Source organism: Fomitiporia mediterranea (assembly GCF_000271605.1).
Source record: "Fomitiporia mediterranea MF3/22 unplaced genomic scaffold FOMMEscaffold_4, whole genome shotgun sequence".
Classification (NCBI taxonomy): Eukaryota; Fungi; Basidiomycota; class Agaricomycetes; order Hymenochaetales; family Hymenochaetaceae; genus Fomitiporia; species Fomitiporia mediterranea.
In genome coordinates, this window is record NW_006760389.1 from 3278975 (window position 1) to 3296914 (window position 17940).

At 35.2% G+C, this 17940-nt stretch overlaps 2 protein-coding genes across 2 annotated transcripts; both read left to right on the plus strand.

Moving 5' to 3' along the window:
* Positions 1-3753: 3753 nt before the first annotated feature.
* FOMMEDRAFT_154344 (uncharacterized protein) lies at positions 3754-13686 on the plus strand (the record flags this gene model as incomplete). Its single annotated transcript, XM_007264872.1, has 3 exons — positions 3754-3771; positions 12934-13183; positions 13247-13686. 3 exons carry the CDS (start codon positions 3754-3756, stop codon positions 13684-13686), a joined length of 708 nt encoding a protein of 235 aa, XP_007264934.1.
* Positions 13687-14855: 1169 nt separating this feature from the next.
* Positions 14856-15493, plus strand: FOMMEDRAFT_154345 (uncharacterized protein; the record flags this gene model as incomplete). Its single annotated transcript, XM_007264873.1, has 2 exons — positions 14856-14971; positions 15061-15493. The coding sequence occupies 2 exons, from the start codon at positions 14856-14858 to the stop codon at positions 15491-15493; spliced, it is 549 nt and encodes a 182-aa protein (XP_007264935.1).
* Between the last annotated feature and the right edge of the window lie 2447 nt (positions 15494-17940).

Below are 17940 nucleotides of genomic sequence, written 5' to 3' on the forward strand. Positions count from 1 at the left end.
AATAAGAGAGAGTACTTGGGACACTCCTGCTATGCTTGTTAAAAGGTTATGAGCCTTGGTGCCTATTGAATGCCCCCACACACTCACTCTCACAGAATGCCTTTGCCTCCTGCCAGACCACCAAGCCCAAGACCTCCATCTCCCCCCAAACCCATTACAATGTCGTCTACAATGTATACCTTTGTTAATGTTACAATGAAGGACTCTGACGTTACAAAGTTCTTTGAGGGAACAGAAAAGTTGGCTGGTGTAAAGGGATACAAGATATGGTGCTTGTGCATACACAGTGCACTTGCTGCCATGATGCTCTTAGACCATCTAGAGCACAATCCCCCTTCCTCCAATGATGCTAGCATATGTACAGGTAATGTTTTGTATCATTGTATAATGAAAACAATAACTGATACAATTTATACAAACTTCACAATGCATACAAGTATTAGAAGTCTCATGAAGGTGCTTTCTGAACAATACAATGTTCAAACAACAATGACACATGCTGTAGACATATCTATGTTGTTTACAGTAAAAGGGCATGTATCACAGTTTGATAAGACATTAGACAACATTGAACAAATCTACAGGCAGTTGTCTGCACATAATAAAGCCCTCAATAACAATACATACATCTCAGCAATTAACCTTGCTACTCCTTGTGAGTATAGATGGGTAGCAACAATGCTAGACAGGCAGATTACCTATTATAATCAACTACCAACAGTTACAGTAGCTCAGAAAGACGTTCTGATGCCAGCTAAGCTGATACACAAATTACAAAACACATATACTGAGTATCATTCTCAGTACTCTCAAACGAAACAAGATACTGAACAAGACAGCCTACAAACGAAAGGCAAAAGTGTAGCTAAAGGCAAAACAAAGCCTTACAATAAAGTTAAATGCTACAACTGTAATAAGTACAGGCATATGTCAAAAGACTGCCAAAATCCTCCAACAAGCAAAACAACAGAAGCTCAAAAGAAAAAGTATAGGCAAACAGCTACTACTTCTACTACTACTACTACACTGTCTCAACCTGCACTTAATGCAGCAGTATTCATTGGAGACGATAACGAAACAGCATTCATTGAAGACATTAATGAAACACCAATGCTAGAGTCTGTAATTGTAGAAGCCTCAGCATCAAGTTCCAGCAGCTTACCTGTTCAATCTGCTCTATCTACTGAATCTGATGTATTTTCAGCATTTGAAGTACAAGAGGAAGGTGTCATGCAAGTAGACAACTTTATGAACTCATTTAACAATGTGAAAGAAGTCATTGAGGAGTTCAATTACAATTCAAACGTATGTATCAATACAATATGTTACAATGATACTGAACTAATACATTGTATTAATATATTGGACTCTGGTGCAAATGTACACACTACTCTATACTTGTTCTGTCTTACAAACGTTCGGAACTCAACCCTAATAAACGTTACAATTGTAAATAAATTGTCATTCACACTTAGCAAAAGTAGAGTGATGACATTTAATGTAAAACTACAAGACAAAGTTATTTAAGTGTAACACCTGTCTAGGTTTAATATCTGTAAGTAGCCTGCCTGGCAGTAGTTTCACATAGATGAGTTTGTCCTCATTTAATTCTCTGTAAAGATATACAGATTTTACATCTATCTAATGTATTTCATAGTTCTTAGATGCTGCCCAAGATAACAATAATTGTACTGTTAATAGTTTTGTTACTGGAGCAAATAAGTCATCAGAATAGAAGTCTATTCCATTCTTTTGAGTGTATCCTTGCACTACAAATTGTGCTTTATATTTGTCTATTTGGCCGTTAGCCAGTCTTTTGATTTTATAGACAAATTTTGTTCCAATTACATTTATATTCATAGGGGGGATAGCATATATCTACACGTTTCATTGTTGAAGTGACTGTATTTCATCCTTCATAGCTTTGATCCATTGTTCTTTGTCTATACGTGTTATAGCATTGTAATACATTAATGGATTGTTATAGACTTTGTTAAGGAATTTGTTAAATTCTGTTAGATACATAGCTAGGTTTATATTGTCTTTGTAATTTAAACCTATAGTTTGTTTAACCAGTCTTTGCTCTTGTGTAGAGTGTCATATGACAGGTTCTTTATCTTTATTATTGTTATTAGGAAGAGTTTCATTGTCGTTTGATGTATCATTGTTATGATTATTCTCCCCTTCAATCCTAGACATTGGTTTGTCTATGAATTGTATGTTGCACTTGACAGTAATTTTATTATCATGACACACTAAGTGACCTTTACTGTTGTTATCATAACCTAGCCATCATGTGTGTTAGCCTCTAGGTTGTAGTTTATGTATTCGTTCATTCTGTATGATACAATATACACTGAATTCTCATATATTATCTATTTAATAATGTTTGTTATACTGTTTGTAATATGGTGTTGTGAAATTAATAGCAACTCTCAGCATTCTGTTATGAATAAACGTTTGATATTGTACCACATATACCCAGAATTTCATAGGTAATTTTGCTGATAACAGACACATACATACACTGTTAAAGATAGTCTTATGTATACATTCTACAACTCTGTTCTGCTGCAGTGTATTGTGTACTGTTAATCTATGTATTGTTCCTTGACTTTCAATGTACATAGTGAAGTCTTTACTTAGGAACACTGTATTGTTATCACTTTGGAGAGTTTTAACTCTTATACTGTACTGTGTAAAGAGTTTTATTGTATGCTTTACATATTCAGTGAAAGCATTGCTTTTATGCTGCATAGGTAGCATAGTTACCCATTGTGTAGTGTCATCTACAATGGTAAAAAGATATTCATACTTGCTGTAGACTTGTACTAGGGCAGGTCCCTATATATCAATATGGAGATGATTTCTATAGGATTGTACAAGAGGTGTTGTTCGTATTTTTGGTATTTCATTGCATTGTATGTTTGCTTTGATACAATCTGTACACTGTGCATTTTTATTGTCTGTTATCCTTTGACTTATAATCTCAGGATACTCTCATATGAGTTTGTACAAGTAATTGAAATTAACATGACCTATTTGTTAATGTAAATCAACAATAGTGATTGTGCTAATAGATCGTTTATTATGATGAGAAACTATCATATACAAGTTATTTTGTACATGTATTTCACCAATCTTTGTATGAGTAGGAGAATAAATAATACATTCATTGTTTGTTTTTGTTAAAACATATCCTGCTTTGCATAATAGTGCTTCACTAACAAGTATGAAGTTCAGATTGGGATGATAGTATACATTTTGTAGTGAAATTGTATTCACCTTTGTATGCTCATTGGAGTGTTATACAGATTGAAACAAGTAGGTAGACAATGGTACAAGAAGATTACCAAACTACTGCTTAAGATTGGATTAGAACAAGCTAATTACAATCACACTGTATTTTACAAGAAACAAAATAATAAAACAATTCTTGTAACATTTATGTATGTCAACAATATTACAATTATTGGTGAAACTATCACTATAATAACAGCATTTAAACATACATTAAGACAACACGTTGCATTTACTGACAGTAACAAAATACATTGGTTACTTAGTATTGAAATAAGCTAAGATAGACCTCAACAAACAATTAGCTTACAGTAAAAGCATTATATTGAAAGTATAATCAAGCATTACTACTTTGAAAACGAAAAGGCACTACAAACGCCTATTACTCCTGGAATAGACCTATCTAACAATACAAACAATATGTACAATACGAACAAAAGTAATAATGAAACAATGCCATACATGAATATGGTAGGATTGTTAAGATATGTTGCAGACTGCACACAGCCAGACATATCCTATATTACTGGGCAATTAGTGTGTTACTTACAAAAGCCCCAAACACATCACTACAAAGCAGTGAAACATTACTTTGTGTATTTAAAATATACAACAAATTGTTAGCTTCAACTTGGAAGCACAAACGCCTTAAAACTACAAGGCTATTGTGATGCAGACAGACGAATGACAGAAGGACATAAAGTAATAAACAGTTACATCTTTCAATTAGCTAAATCAACCATATCTTAGTCAAGCAAACAGCAAAACCTGGTACCACTATCTGTTTACAAAGCAGAGTTGCAAGCACTGGTGTATGCTACTCAAGAAGCCATTTGGCTCAAACGATTTGCTGAAGAAGTACTGCAGACTGAATCAGCACCCATTACAATTTATTGTAATAATCAAGGTGTAATAAAGACTGTAAAGTCTGACAAAATAACATACAATGCTTGTACTAAACATCTTGATTTACAAAAAGACTTTGTACAATGTTACATTCAAAACGAATACATTGATGTATGCTATGTTCAATCACAGAACCAATTAGCAGACATCCTTACAAAGGCTCTCCACATCCTACAGATCAAGCATCTAAACAAACTATTAGGCATACAGTCTTAGTTCTTAATTAATGCTTGAAGGGGAGTATTAGATTGCACTCTGGATTAGGAAATCTCCAATTGCCTTATGTAGAATTACTGCACTTGGAATGTCTCGGATTATCGGACTTCACTATGTAGTATATAAGGTAGATACTTGCTTAATATCTCAATAAGAGAGAGTACTTGGGACACTCCTGCTACACTTGTTAAAACCCTATTAGTTACAAGTCTAGAGATTAGCTAGATTAACTAGGCTACCTTTGTTGTCCTACTTAGTAAGAACTCTAGCTTAGCATTATAAACCTCTAATCATTACTAATAGGTAATCAATCCATTAGTAGAGAGAGGGGACAGGAAGGAGTAAGTACTAAGTCAGTTAGGAAAAGGTAACAAAACCTGTAGACAAGGTCTTTATCTCTCTAAGGTTAAACACATACTCTAGCACAGTATTACTTAATAATCTCAACTAAAGACAAGTCATTTAGAATGCTTGTATAGAGAGAGGATCTGGAAAGAGTATAGTGTCTAGAGTAAGAAGTATAAAGGAAAAGACTAAGAGAAAACCTGAAGAGATAAAAGGAAAATATTATACTTACTTGAGGAGAAACTACATAGCTAGCTAGGAACTCTTTGTACAAAGACAAAGGACTATTAAAGCTAGTAAAGAGCCAGAGCCAATACTCTAAAGCTCTATACTTGAGGAGGACTAGTACTAGTGTGAAGGAAAGGGAACTGAGAGCTCTAAGGAGAGACTATAGGAAAGTAGTCTCCTTTATACACTTTGCTCATACAGATGGGAAAGTAATAAAGTCATAAATATAAGGACTATATAAGGACAACATGAGGAATACATGAGACAATCGAGAACTTTGGTTGTAAGTTCTATGATTAAATACAGAAGTATAAAGATAAGGCTAGAAGTTAATAAGGATAATTGTCTCCTAAACTAAGTCTATTGAAGAAGACTTAGGGAAAGATCTAGAACATTGGTTGTCAGTTTTAGAGTGTACACAAGACAGTCTAGAACTTTGGTTGTAAGTTCTAAGGGTAGTACAGAAGCACAGCCTTTTATATTACAGAAGTTATAAGGAGTCATTAAAAGTCATAATACTCTACCTTATAAGAAAGTATATTACAAACTAGTGTACAGGAAGTACAGGTTGAGTCAGACAGAGTCATAAGAACAATAGAGAGCTCTACTTTATAGGGAAAGTATTACACAGCTTACACAGTATAACTGGTCAGGAGGACTCATAAGGAGTCATTAGAAGTATGAGAGGAAGTATAGAAGATATAACAATACAGTAAAGGAGTCATTAGAAGATTAATCTAGGATACAAGAAGACACAAACTAGTGTTAGAATATTAATAAAAAACACAAACTAGTGTAGTATACAGTCTAAAGGATTAGCCAGCTCTACTTCATAGGAACAACAGTGAAGGGAGTTACTAAAGTCACTAGAGTAACATTACTCTAGTAAAAAGTATATAAGGAGGCTAGTTTGGCCCTCAAAAGATGGTTTTATCAACTTAAGTTACCTAGTACTTGGAAGTACTCTACTACCAACCTACTAGGCTACACTTGTAGCTTGACTAAAGTAGGACTCCTCTACCCTCTCACTCTACAAGTCTACAAGTCTTACCCTCTATACTCTATTCTGTTACTATTCTTAAAGATTAGAACTAGTAAAGTAAGTATATCTAACATTTAAGGTCTTATGTTACTCTGACCTAGCTAGTGTCTTAATGTACTTCTGAACAGCTACAGTCAGGGATAGTACTAGTTCTGAGAGGATACACATAGGTTGTAAAATGTAGACTGATTCTGTCTTTTCTGCCTTTATCAGATTATATTCAGAATCCTTTAGGATAACTGTCTAGCCTTCTATATTAATAATAATCTAGTTCTTCTAAAGGAAAAGTGTACTAAGAATCATTTCATTATACAAGTTATTAACTATACAAGCTTTTACAACCTTTAATGTTTATTTCTAATCTACTAACTGTACTTACAACTTTATCTACTCTGTAATCCATTTTCCTGACTCTTCTACTAATTTGATAGCTAGTGTTATAATAATGTGTCTTTTGAGTAGGAAGCACTTAAGACCTATCCAGGACACTAGTTTCTTGTCAATCAGAACTGTAGAACAGTCAGAGTCAATCATAGGTTAGATATGGATTAGAGTAGAACTGCCTTCTACAAGAATGTAATAGTTAGGGAATAGTAAGGAGTTGGAAATTAGAACATACTTGAATTTGTCTTTACTTGTAGGTTCTAGTACTGTAGACTGCTTAGTTTGTGTGAGTATAGTAGATTTTTACTTTGAATGTAGAGACTCTATATACACTTCTGTAATAGGAACTGTGTCTTTAGGTTTTGACAGACCTGTTAGACAATTGTTACTCTTATAATTTATAAACAGTTTGTAGTACTAGAAACATTCCTGGTTCTTTATTAGGAGTTAGTACTCTGTATAAGACAAGGTAATACACTTTATAGTACTTTCTAAGGTAACCCTTAGACTGGCTGTCATTAGAATAAACTTCCTAATATATAGCTTCTCCTAGTCCTTCTTCTAGACCTATTCTATAGTTAAGATAGTCTCTATACTGTTGTAGACCTTTGTACAATCTGCTTCTAACTGTTCTGCCAGCTTGTGTACATACTCTAACTATTTACAGAGTCTTACACAGTCTGTTACTTCCCTTCTCAGGATTGGTTCTAGTGTTAGAAGGTAGTCTACAGGATTGGGAATTTAGCTATTTACTAGTACTACTATATGTACCCTTTCTGTATATGTTACAATCTGTTCACTATATGTTAGAACCAGTTTTGCAAGTGTAAGGTAAAGCTTGAACTAAAGATCAGAGTACAGATTAGTCTTAAGAAGCTTGTAAAGCCTGTTAGAATTAAGGTGCTAATCTTTTAAGAGACTGAAATTTATTCTAGTAACCTATAACTATTATTCTCAGAAGTTACAACTGTCTTACTATGTTACAAGCAGCTTGTTCTGGGTTTGCTCTACCTAGTCTGTAAAGAGTATTTTACACTAGAGCTCCTAATAGAATGTGTCTAGTATAAGCCTCTCAAGTCTAGTCTAGTTATACTTGTACTACTAGTACAGTCTACTGTCTTGTAAGTATCCTATTACAACTATAACCATACAGGTTGTAAGAATAGATTTAGTAGACACATACTTGTAGAACACAAAGATTTATAACTAGAGAGTATATAGTGTTAGATTGTCTAGAGTCAACATTAGAGGCTTTATAGTATTCTCTCAGATTAGCTAGACTTTAGTAGATGTAGATTAGAACATTGTAGCTTTCTAGTGTCTTAGAGTAGGCTTGCTTATATTACTATCTACTTCTAATAACTCTGAGCCACTCTCTGAGTCTGAGCTTAGAGTGACTGTAAATGGTAGTAGTGTTAAGGAAGTGAATACAGATTCTCTAGTCAACAGAGGAGTAACTGTAACAGCTTCTAAGAATACCTAGTACTAAGGGAAACAAGACCTAGTTATATATGGTTAGGAAGAGGGCTGAACTTACTTTAGAGCTGTAATAGTGTGTTTAGGAAGGCTGGAGAGTCTTACTAATAGTAGGGAGTGTTCAGGAAGGTTGGAGAACCTTACTAACAGTAGGAGATGTTTAGAGAGGCTGAGAGAACCTTACTAATATGTAGTACAACAAAGACTACTTTGTTAATGTTAAAAAAAAAGTAGAACAGTACTAGAGAAGTACTAAACACTGTTACAAACAAGTTCTGAGTTTGTAGCAACACACAAAGACTGACAGGACAAAGGTATCTTTGTTACAGTCAGAAATACAAACTTATACATAAAATGGTCTATACCTAAAGGGGAAAATAAAAGGGGAGAACAAAAAAGGGGGAACATGATACATACTTAAAGAGTAAGACAAAGGGGATAATATACATCTAGGAATGTAGGGAAGGTAGTTATAACAAAAGGGGGACTTAATACAAGTATGAGGGAAAAGTGTGTAGCTTAGTAAGCTACTGTAAGAATCTGTGTATAGGACACACAGCTCTGTACTATAGAACTGTACAGAAACTGTTGTAAGCTGTCAGACAGGCTTACAATTCTTTGTAAAAGAAAAAGCAAAGAACAATAACTATAACATACACATATATATACACAATACTATGATTGTAACAATTCACAATAACATTGTTAATAATAAATAATACAAACACACAATAGTTACCATTTACAACAGATAACTATAACAGCTATTAAAGAAATAATACAACAGATTGTATAGTTACTCAGAATGTGTTAGAAACAATTCATTACAGAATACTATTAGGAAAAAGTCTTAAGGCTTATATTAGCTTATAAACATATAAATTATATAAACTTTCTAAAAAATATAAAAGACCATATATCCAACCTCTCAAAATGAGAAAATTATAAAAAGCTATATAAGATACAAAAAGGTATGTACAAATTGTTAATATGAATAAGGTTTATAAGTGTTGACAATATGTAAACAAACTTATATCCAACCTCCTAAAATGAAAAGATATTAAAAGAACTTTGTATTTTAACAAGAGTAATATAGTTTTATAATGTATACAATCTAATGTAAAGCTTTAAAAGTAGTATGTATATTGTTAAACATTATTATACTTTATAAGTGCTTTATAAGGCTTTAAAATAGTTATAATATTTTACAATTCAGGTGTTCATTTATTTCTCCTTTTTTCCTCTTATAATTAAGTATTTACATTTTAATACACTTGTATTAATTTATTTCTACTACATTTCATTCTAATAATATTGTTCTTGTGAAACAATCATACAGACACAAAAATAAATAACAGAGAAGGAAAGGAAAGGAAAGGAGTGTTCAGTTGTAGAGAATCATACTTTGAATATTTATTAGACTAGTCTTTACCTAAGGGACAGAATTGTTAGTAAGTACAAGTAATTGAAGTAAGGAGAGGGACACACTATAACAATGTGTAGGAAGGGCAGGTAGTGTACTAGGTTGAGATCTGGAGCATCAAGCAAGCTGATTTGAGCTATAGACAAATCTGTGTCTGTACATGTGTACTGTATACTCTTACTAAAGTAAGTAATAGGGGGTGTAGTGTACTGAGTCATAGATTGTAATAGTGTATCTCTGGAACGTTCTGACATGAAGAGACAAGGCAACATGAAAGTTGTGGACAGACTCAGTACAGGTAGTGTAAGTAGTAGGTTACTACTTCTGTTTAATACAGTGTTATACTTAGTACAGAGGAATGTAAATGTACACAGTGTAGCCTATTAAAAGTAATGTCAAACATTGAATAGGTAGGGAAAGAAGCATGTACCAGGTGAGAGAGAGGGTGGTACAATAGGAGTAGTTATACAGGAACATTGTTACAAGCATGTGCTTGTTAATTGTTACTTACACTATAGAGTAGGAAGAAGTACACAAATGTGTGGAATTATTAAAGAAGTTGTTCAGTATTAGTCAACAATATGGATGTGTGAATACAAATGCAAACAGGAAGGCAAGTGTAAAAAAAGGAAGGTAATGAAGGAGGAGCAACACAAGACACAGTAAGGAGTAGGAGGGATAGAAGGGAGACAAAAAAGTTAGGAGGAGAGGGATAAGCAACTATTGTACAGACTATTATAGAGTAGACTAGCTACTTACACTTTACACTAAAGGACAGTGTAGTCAGCTTGGTAGCATCATTGTAAGATCTGAGACCCAGTACAGGCATTACAGTAGTAGATTAGAGAGACAAGTGTAGTAATATTTATTACCTATGTTGTTACAGACAGAGTGCCTGCTAGTACAATACTTGTAAGTAGAGGACTTAACTAGAGACTTAGAGAACAGAAGTAATGACATAGTATTAGGGACAGAGGGTTAGGGAGATGGTGAAGGTAGGAGGTAAAGGAGTGACAAAGAGAAATGCATCATTATATACTCCTAATCTTCAGCAGTTGATTATGTAAGCAACTATAATATGAGTTGTTAACTGATAGAACATTTCAATTATTGTATTTAGGTATAAAATAAACTTATTGATCTACTTTATAATATAGTAAAAAGTAATATAACATGTATATAGCTTTCTAAACACACTAATGTAATTATTACAAGTAGATGAAATGCCTTTTACAATAATTGTAAACTGCTTGTATAAATAATCTAAGTATAATATACATTAATATACCTTTTGTATAAATTATAAGACAACAATAGTAATTATTACATTATTATATTATAAATATAACTCTTTCTTTAAGATTATAATTTAAATATAATACAGGCATAACACTTTAGGTTGTTATACAAAGTTAGTATAATACATGTAATAGATTTTATTCATCCCTAGTACTTATGTAGTCTTTATATACATTAATATGTCTTATTTAAACATTGCAATTCAATTACAATCCTTACAATTACTTTATAATGTATATACAATACATATATTACTTTACAAAGTCTATAAGAAATTACAAGAAATCTGACTTTTTCCTAATGACAATATTAATATATAAATATAAACAATAGTATGAAGTAATACAAACATACAATACATTCATAATGTAATACATATATGATGCACCTAGACACATAGTAAGCTGTCTACAGCTAGATATAACATTTATGCAACAAATATACACTAGTATAAAACCTTATTAATCTTGGAATGAAGTGATCTGGCAAAAACAAATATTATTATTAATATTACAATATACAATCAATGTAATGCTTCAATCTGAAGACATAAATCAGCTATTGCTGAATGATTAACACATATATGAATGTAGACAAACACAGACAGTAATAATTAAAGAAGGATATTATTGTAACACCAAATATACATTTTACTAGTGTGATTCATTAGTTTCACAGCAAAGTAAAAGGAAATTACTAGAGTACTCAAACAAACTTAATAACAAACAATACAATCAAATAACAAACAATAAAACAAAACAAGCAATTGTATTTATGATTTAAATATGTGTATATACATACCCATACATGCTGACAAGATTCTGCAGGTCTCTAAAGCATTTACAAATTATTTAATAACATTTACAAACAATCTATTAAAATAACAATACTGTTATTGAACAGTATACTACAAACAAACAAACTAATTGAATATATTTAATTAATATAACATCAGACAAACTTAACACAAAGTGGATGACATTTGGAACAAACAGATGGTACACAGAACAGACAGTACATTACTATAATGCTAATATTATTATTATTAACTACATCAAGTTATAAACACGTTACACAAACAAACAATTATACAATACAGTTATAATGATTAAACTATCTATACATACTACAAGCAAACATCTTACAAGTCTACTAGACCTAGTAAGAGTTTGAAGGGGAGTGTTAAGACATGACTACACAAGAGTATGTCTCAGATGATATAAACTACATTACAAGCAATGATGGAATATATTCCATCATACATTCTACATCTGAGACATACCTACATAGTATATATAGACTAACTAATCAACAGATGATAAAGCAGACACTAGAGAGCAAGCCAAGTCCACTATCCCCCCTCTTTGTGTGATCCCTCTAAGCCTCTCTCATAACCCCTTCCTAATACAAGAACATTAAGATAAGATGGGAGGGGTTTGTGGTGAAAGAAATGGGAACTAGTGTATGAGTGGAAACTGTTTTGAGGGTTTCCCACATGTGGAAAACTAGCAGGGTAGTTTCCAACATTGTTGACATGTTGGGAATTAGCTAACTATATTATGCAATATGCCCAAAATAGTAATTTTCCTCAATACATACAAGAATTTGGTAGGGCTAACAAACAGTTGATGATTTATTTCAATCTCTCCAGGGGAGAGGACTTGTACAAACATAATTATGTACTTTATTCCCTCATTTTTCTGTTTTTTTGAACAACTAATATGCTACTTAATACAGTTCACCACATAGTATTTTTCCCTGTTTCAGTTCCACTTGTGGTTATCCTCGTGAGTAACCCACGTGGATAACCTCAGTGTGGCAAACTGGCCAGTTTCCACTCGTACTCTAATAGGAACATAGCGAATGACAGCAGTTCCCTTATGTAATCAGCATGCTCACGAAAATAGACCACAACAACACTTTCCTGGTGCAGCATTTCGTTCCTGAACTATACCCATCCATCAACATCTGGAACTTACAACATGAACTGAGCGACTAGTTGATTTATACATGTTCACAGCTAAACTAACGGACTTGACGTGTATGAGAAGACTAAGACTGTATAACTATCTTCGATCAAGCAAAATCTCACTCTGTACGCTGTTGCTTATGGTCAAGATCTTAATCGCTTGGGCACTCCAGCCTGGGTGGACTGACGACAGGCGGGGGATAATGCGCTTTAGCTATGCTTGGCACTGGTGGCCGAACTTGGCCACATACTGGAAAGCCACGCCGAAACATGCGTATATAAGAGGGACAGATTTTGGTCTGTGACGGGCCATCGTCCTCGACGTTCTTTTCCTGTGTCCATCAGCTATCTACTGAAGCCACACGACACGATACTTCCTGCGACGCATTCGACGTATTCATTACCCACGACGACTTCCCTATCCATCCGATTTTTGTCGACGGTTCTATAGCAAAAAACATCCAGCTTCCGATGAGCCTGCCTCCAATGTATTCCATTCTTAACTTCGGTAACTTTGTGAACGATGCAAAAAGACGGCCCATAGTAGACGAACGTTACACGCCGATTCTCCACGAAATCTTTTCGCCAACGTACCGTGGGCCCCATCTTCACAGTTTTTGGAATCCTTGTAACTGCTACAACGTGATCTGCATGTTAGCGCACCACTTGAATGACGACGCATTTTGGCAGCAGCCAGCGAGCAAGTTGGGATGCGCGACTTTTAACGTGGAAATGGGTCCTTGGGCATTTTTAATTTCAGGGGCAGAAGACCGTACCACTCGACAAATCGCACCAGTGTCTATATATGAACTCGTATGTAGACTCCATAGAGAACTGCACAAACCTATGGAGATCTTCGAGCTTAACCTGAGCATAATACCCGAAGAGACAATCGGTCTAGTCAGCGATTATCAAACGATGCTATGTAAAACCGACGATCATTGGAAGCAGAGGACGGGGCTCGTATCTGACAGACGCGATAGGAAATACCAGAGGATCGACTTTCTCCATCGGAACAACACCGGAAGTGCTCGTCGCATTATGGCTTTCGTGTGCAACTACCAGATGCAGAGAAGCTGCTTCATCACTCTGAGTTAAAGGAGTAAATGCATATGCAAAGGCTTATATTTGTAACTACGATAGATCTAATGTGCAGTACGTTCGTAAAAACACAAAAAACACCAATCGTTCACAGGCAAGCAATAATACAAATTCTCTCAACGAATGCAAAGCCATCACGTCCAAACGGACTGAATCCAGGAATACTGATCTTGAACTGCGTGACTCAACATAAACTCTTGTTTAGCATTTGTTGCATTGACTAGTGTACACTGTTTCAATGCCGTTGAGTAAATACTCCGATCTACATCCTTGTAAGGCGACACCCAATTCGATTCATCGTCCTTCTTGCTTTTGCTCCAAAATACGACAAGCTTGAGTTTTAAATAGCACTCCGTACTTCTCTTAGTCCTTCTGTACTACTATGAAGCAGTGTGAACCCGTTACAAGAAAACATTTTCTTGAAAGTAAGTAGGGGAATTATTTTCGACTCATTTTCTTTGCACCTCCAGTGAGTACCTGTTACCCACTCATGAATAAATAAAAATGCTGTATAAATTACAAGAAACGTACCAGATCTTTTAAGTAAGATGGGAGGGGTTTGTGCAACGAATATCTGTGGTCGAATTACGTAATCAATACGATCACGTGAAACGGCACTGGCACTTTTCTACGTCGTAGTACCAGCATTCTACTCTTGACCCATCCATCAACATCTCGATCCTGCACCCTGAACTCAGCGATTATCTAATAGATCCTGGCTCACAGGTTCAACCAACGGTCTTGACATCGATGGGAAGGCTAGGCCTAGGACTGCATAACTATTTGAGTCAAGCGAAGTATCACTGTACGCTGTATCTTATGATTCGGCTACTAATTGTTTGGGCCCTCCAGGCTGGGTCGTCTGAAAACTAGCGGGGAATAATACGCTTTAACTACGCTTGGGCCTTGGGACTGCACTTGACCACATGTTAGAAGTCCACACTGAACGATGCGTATTAAAAAGCTTGTAATCTCGGACTTTGATGAGCCATTGTCCCCGACGTTCTCTTTTCGTGTTCATCGACTGAGGCAAATACAACGTAATCTTGCCTGCAACATTTTCAGTGTATTCATCCTTTGCGACTACTTCCCTATCCATCTGACCTTGCTGAGGGTACTGCTATAAAGCTATTGTAATTCCATGTCCAAGAGTCAGTATCATTCATATGGGGTCTGCGATTGCCGTGCTCATCCAGATCAAATTACGGCCTTTCGCAAGTGGATGCAAAATACGCGTATTCAACGCCCTGGATCCTACTGCAAGTACCTGCGTTTCCATGAAGTATTTTCATCAACATATTATGATCCCTGCTTTCCCTGTCTATGGAATCCATGTAATACCAATAACGTGATCTGTACATTGGCACATAGCATGAAAAGAAGTGAAGTTTGGGAGCAGCCAGCAACCATACCTCAGTGTACATCGCTTGTTGTGACGATGGGACCTTGGCAGTTCACGGTCAAAGGCGAAAAGGACGAAGTTACTGGAGAAACCAAGCCCGTTTCTATATATGAACTGGTCTGTGTTGTCCATATCGAGCCGCACAAAGCTATGGAAATCTTTGATCTCAACATGAGCAAGCTCCCCACGCCTACAATCGCTCTTATTGACGAATACCATGAAATGCTACGCCAGACCAATATTAATTGGAAGCATAGAACAGGGTGCTTCTCTGATGTCGGCTGTAGGAAATACCAGAGGATCGACTTCCTCCCTCGCTACAGCGCCGGAGGCCCCGGCGAATATTTGACTCTCAAATTTCCCTATCCATCTCCCACTTACTTCAGCGCCCTTCTATGTTGAGGGAATAAATGTATGCATATAACAGTGTCTATGTAACTATCATATTACTGTATGCAATGTTGTTAACGAATTTTGCCGACTGCTTCGCATGTGGGTAACAATGCAGGGTTCTCTTTGTAAGACAAACACGTTAAGTTAGAATAGACTAAATTACGAAAATCGAGTTTTGAACGGTGTGACTCGGCTCTAACTATCTTCGATCGAGCATAATAACATGTTGTCCATGTAATTTATGTTAGAGATGCTTATTGCTTGTACCTTGCATGCTGGGCTGCCCGACGGCTAACAGGGAATAATATGCTTTGGCCTTTGAGGCCTCACTTGGCCACTCGCTGGAAGGCCACTCCGCAACATACTAATATAAGAGTGATAAGCTTCAGTCCTTGACGACCTGCCGTCCTTAACGTTACTCTCCTGTGTTCCTCATCTATCGACCGAAGCGCTGTAACACAATCTTGCCCGAGACGTATTCATTCTTCCTGACTAGATTCCTATCCATCCGACTTTTACAAGGGGTTCAACAGCAAAATCTATTCAGGCTCCAATGGACGATAACAATGTTGTACACAACTATACTGGAGAGGGGAATCCTGGGAGAATGATGATATGCAGTCAACTCAATAAACTGCCAAATCAAATTGAAGCCTTTTATTGGTGGATGTTAGATTCACAGGAAGAGCACCCTGTACACTATGATCACTATGAGACTCTCCATGAAGTCTTTGCACCAACATTCCGTGGACACTGACTCCCCAACATATGGAATCCATGTAATTGCTACAACATGATTTGTGCATCAGCACATTACATGGATGGCGACGATTTTTGGGAGCAGCCAGCATGCAAAGATCCGAACATTAACACGGGTTTTCTTGTGACAATAGGTCCTTGGCAGTTTGAATTTCATGGGGAACAGGATCGTGTCACTGGACAATTCAAGCCTATGTCTATATATGACCTTGTCTGCAATATTCATTTTGAACTACACAAACCTATGGAAATCTTCGAACTTGAAATGAGCATAATTTACAAGGACATGATCTATTTGGTTGAAGAATATCATGAAGTGCTACATCAAACTGATGCTCACTGGAGGCAGAGGATGGGATGCATCTACAACAACAGCTGTAGGGTATACAAGAGGATCAACTGGCTCCATTGTGGTGGAACTGGAAATACTAGTGAAATATTGACCCTCAAACTCACCTATCCTTCTCCTGGTAAATGTAGTGTCACTCTAGGTTAAAGAAGTAAACATATGCATGTACCATAATTTTCGTGACTGTGATACTACCATATTATCATACTGTTGTGTACAAAGACAAAACAAGTCTTACAGTTCTTTCCACACAAACTTTGAATGGCTTGACTCAAGGTCTAAATATAGTTTTATGAGTTTGTTCCACTATTCTGTTCTGTTGTAGAGTATGATGTACTGTTAATCTTTGTTTTGTTCCTTGTGAATCTAAATATTGTTGGAAATCTTCACTAAGGAATACAGTATTGTTATCACTTTGTAAAAGCTTTATTTTAACTCTGTGCTGTGTAAATATTTTAGTTGTCTATTGTATGTATTACATATATGCATTGGATTTTGTTTGTAATTTGAGTATTATGCACCAATGAGTAGAATCGTCTACAATTGTTAATAAGTAATGTATGTTCTTATATGTGTGTAGTTTGATAGGACTAATGATATCAATATGAATAAGATCTCCAAATTGATTTGCAAGAGGAGATTGACATAGTTTTGGTATTGGTGTACGTTTGATATTTGCTTTTATACATTCAATACATTCTTTTTCTTTGTAGTTTGTTATTTTAGTTGATAGTACACTTGGTTGTGTCTTTAATAATTGTTTAATATAATTGTAACTTATATGTCTGAGGTGTTTATGTATATCATAAATAGATAGTTTGTTCATTGTTTTTAATAAATGATTATTGTACAAAATATACAAGTTATTTCTCAATCATATATGTCTGATGTATTTGTTACATAGTGATGTTATAGTACAATTATTGTTTGTAAACATAAAAGAATAACCTTCCCTACATAGTAGTGCTTGACTTATGAGGGAAAAGGTCATTTGTAGATAGTAATAGACGTTTTGTAATGTTATGACACTTTTTTCTTGTATATTCTTCAGGATTTCAATACACATAGATTCAGCTTGATTAAGAGTCATTATTGATCTATTTGCAATAGTTATGATTGTAGGAGTTATGTTGTGTACATCTGTTAATCAAAATAGATAAGGAGTAGCATGTATTGATGTACTGGAATCGAGTAAATCCATTGTTTGTGTATAGGATTTCTTGTTAGCTATGATTGTATTTGTAAATACGTTGGTACATACCTAGGAAACGTATTGTTCGAATTGTTTGTCCTGGTTGCTCAGAATAAGAGCATAGGCATTATTGTTCATTTCAACATCACCTTCCTT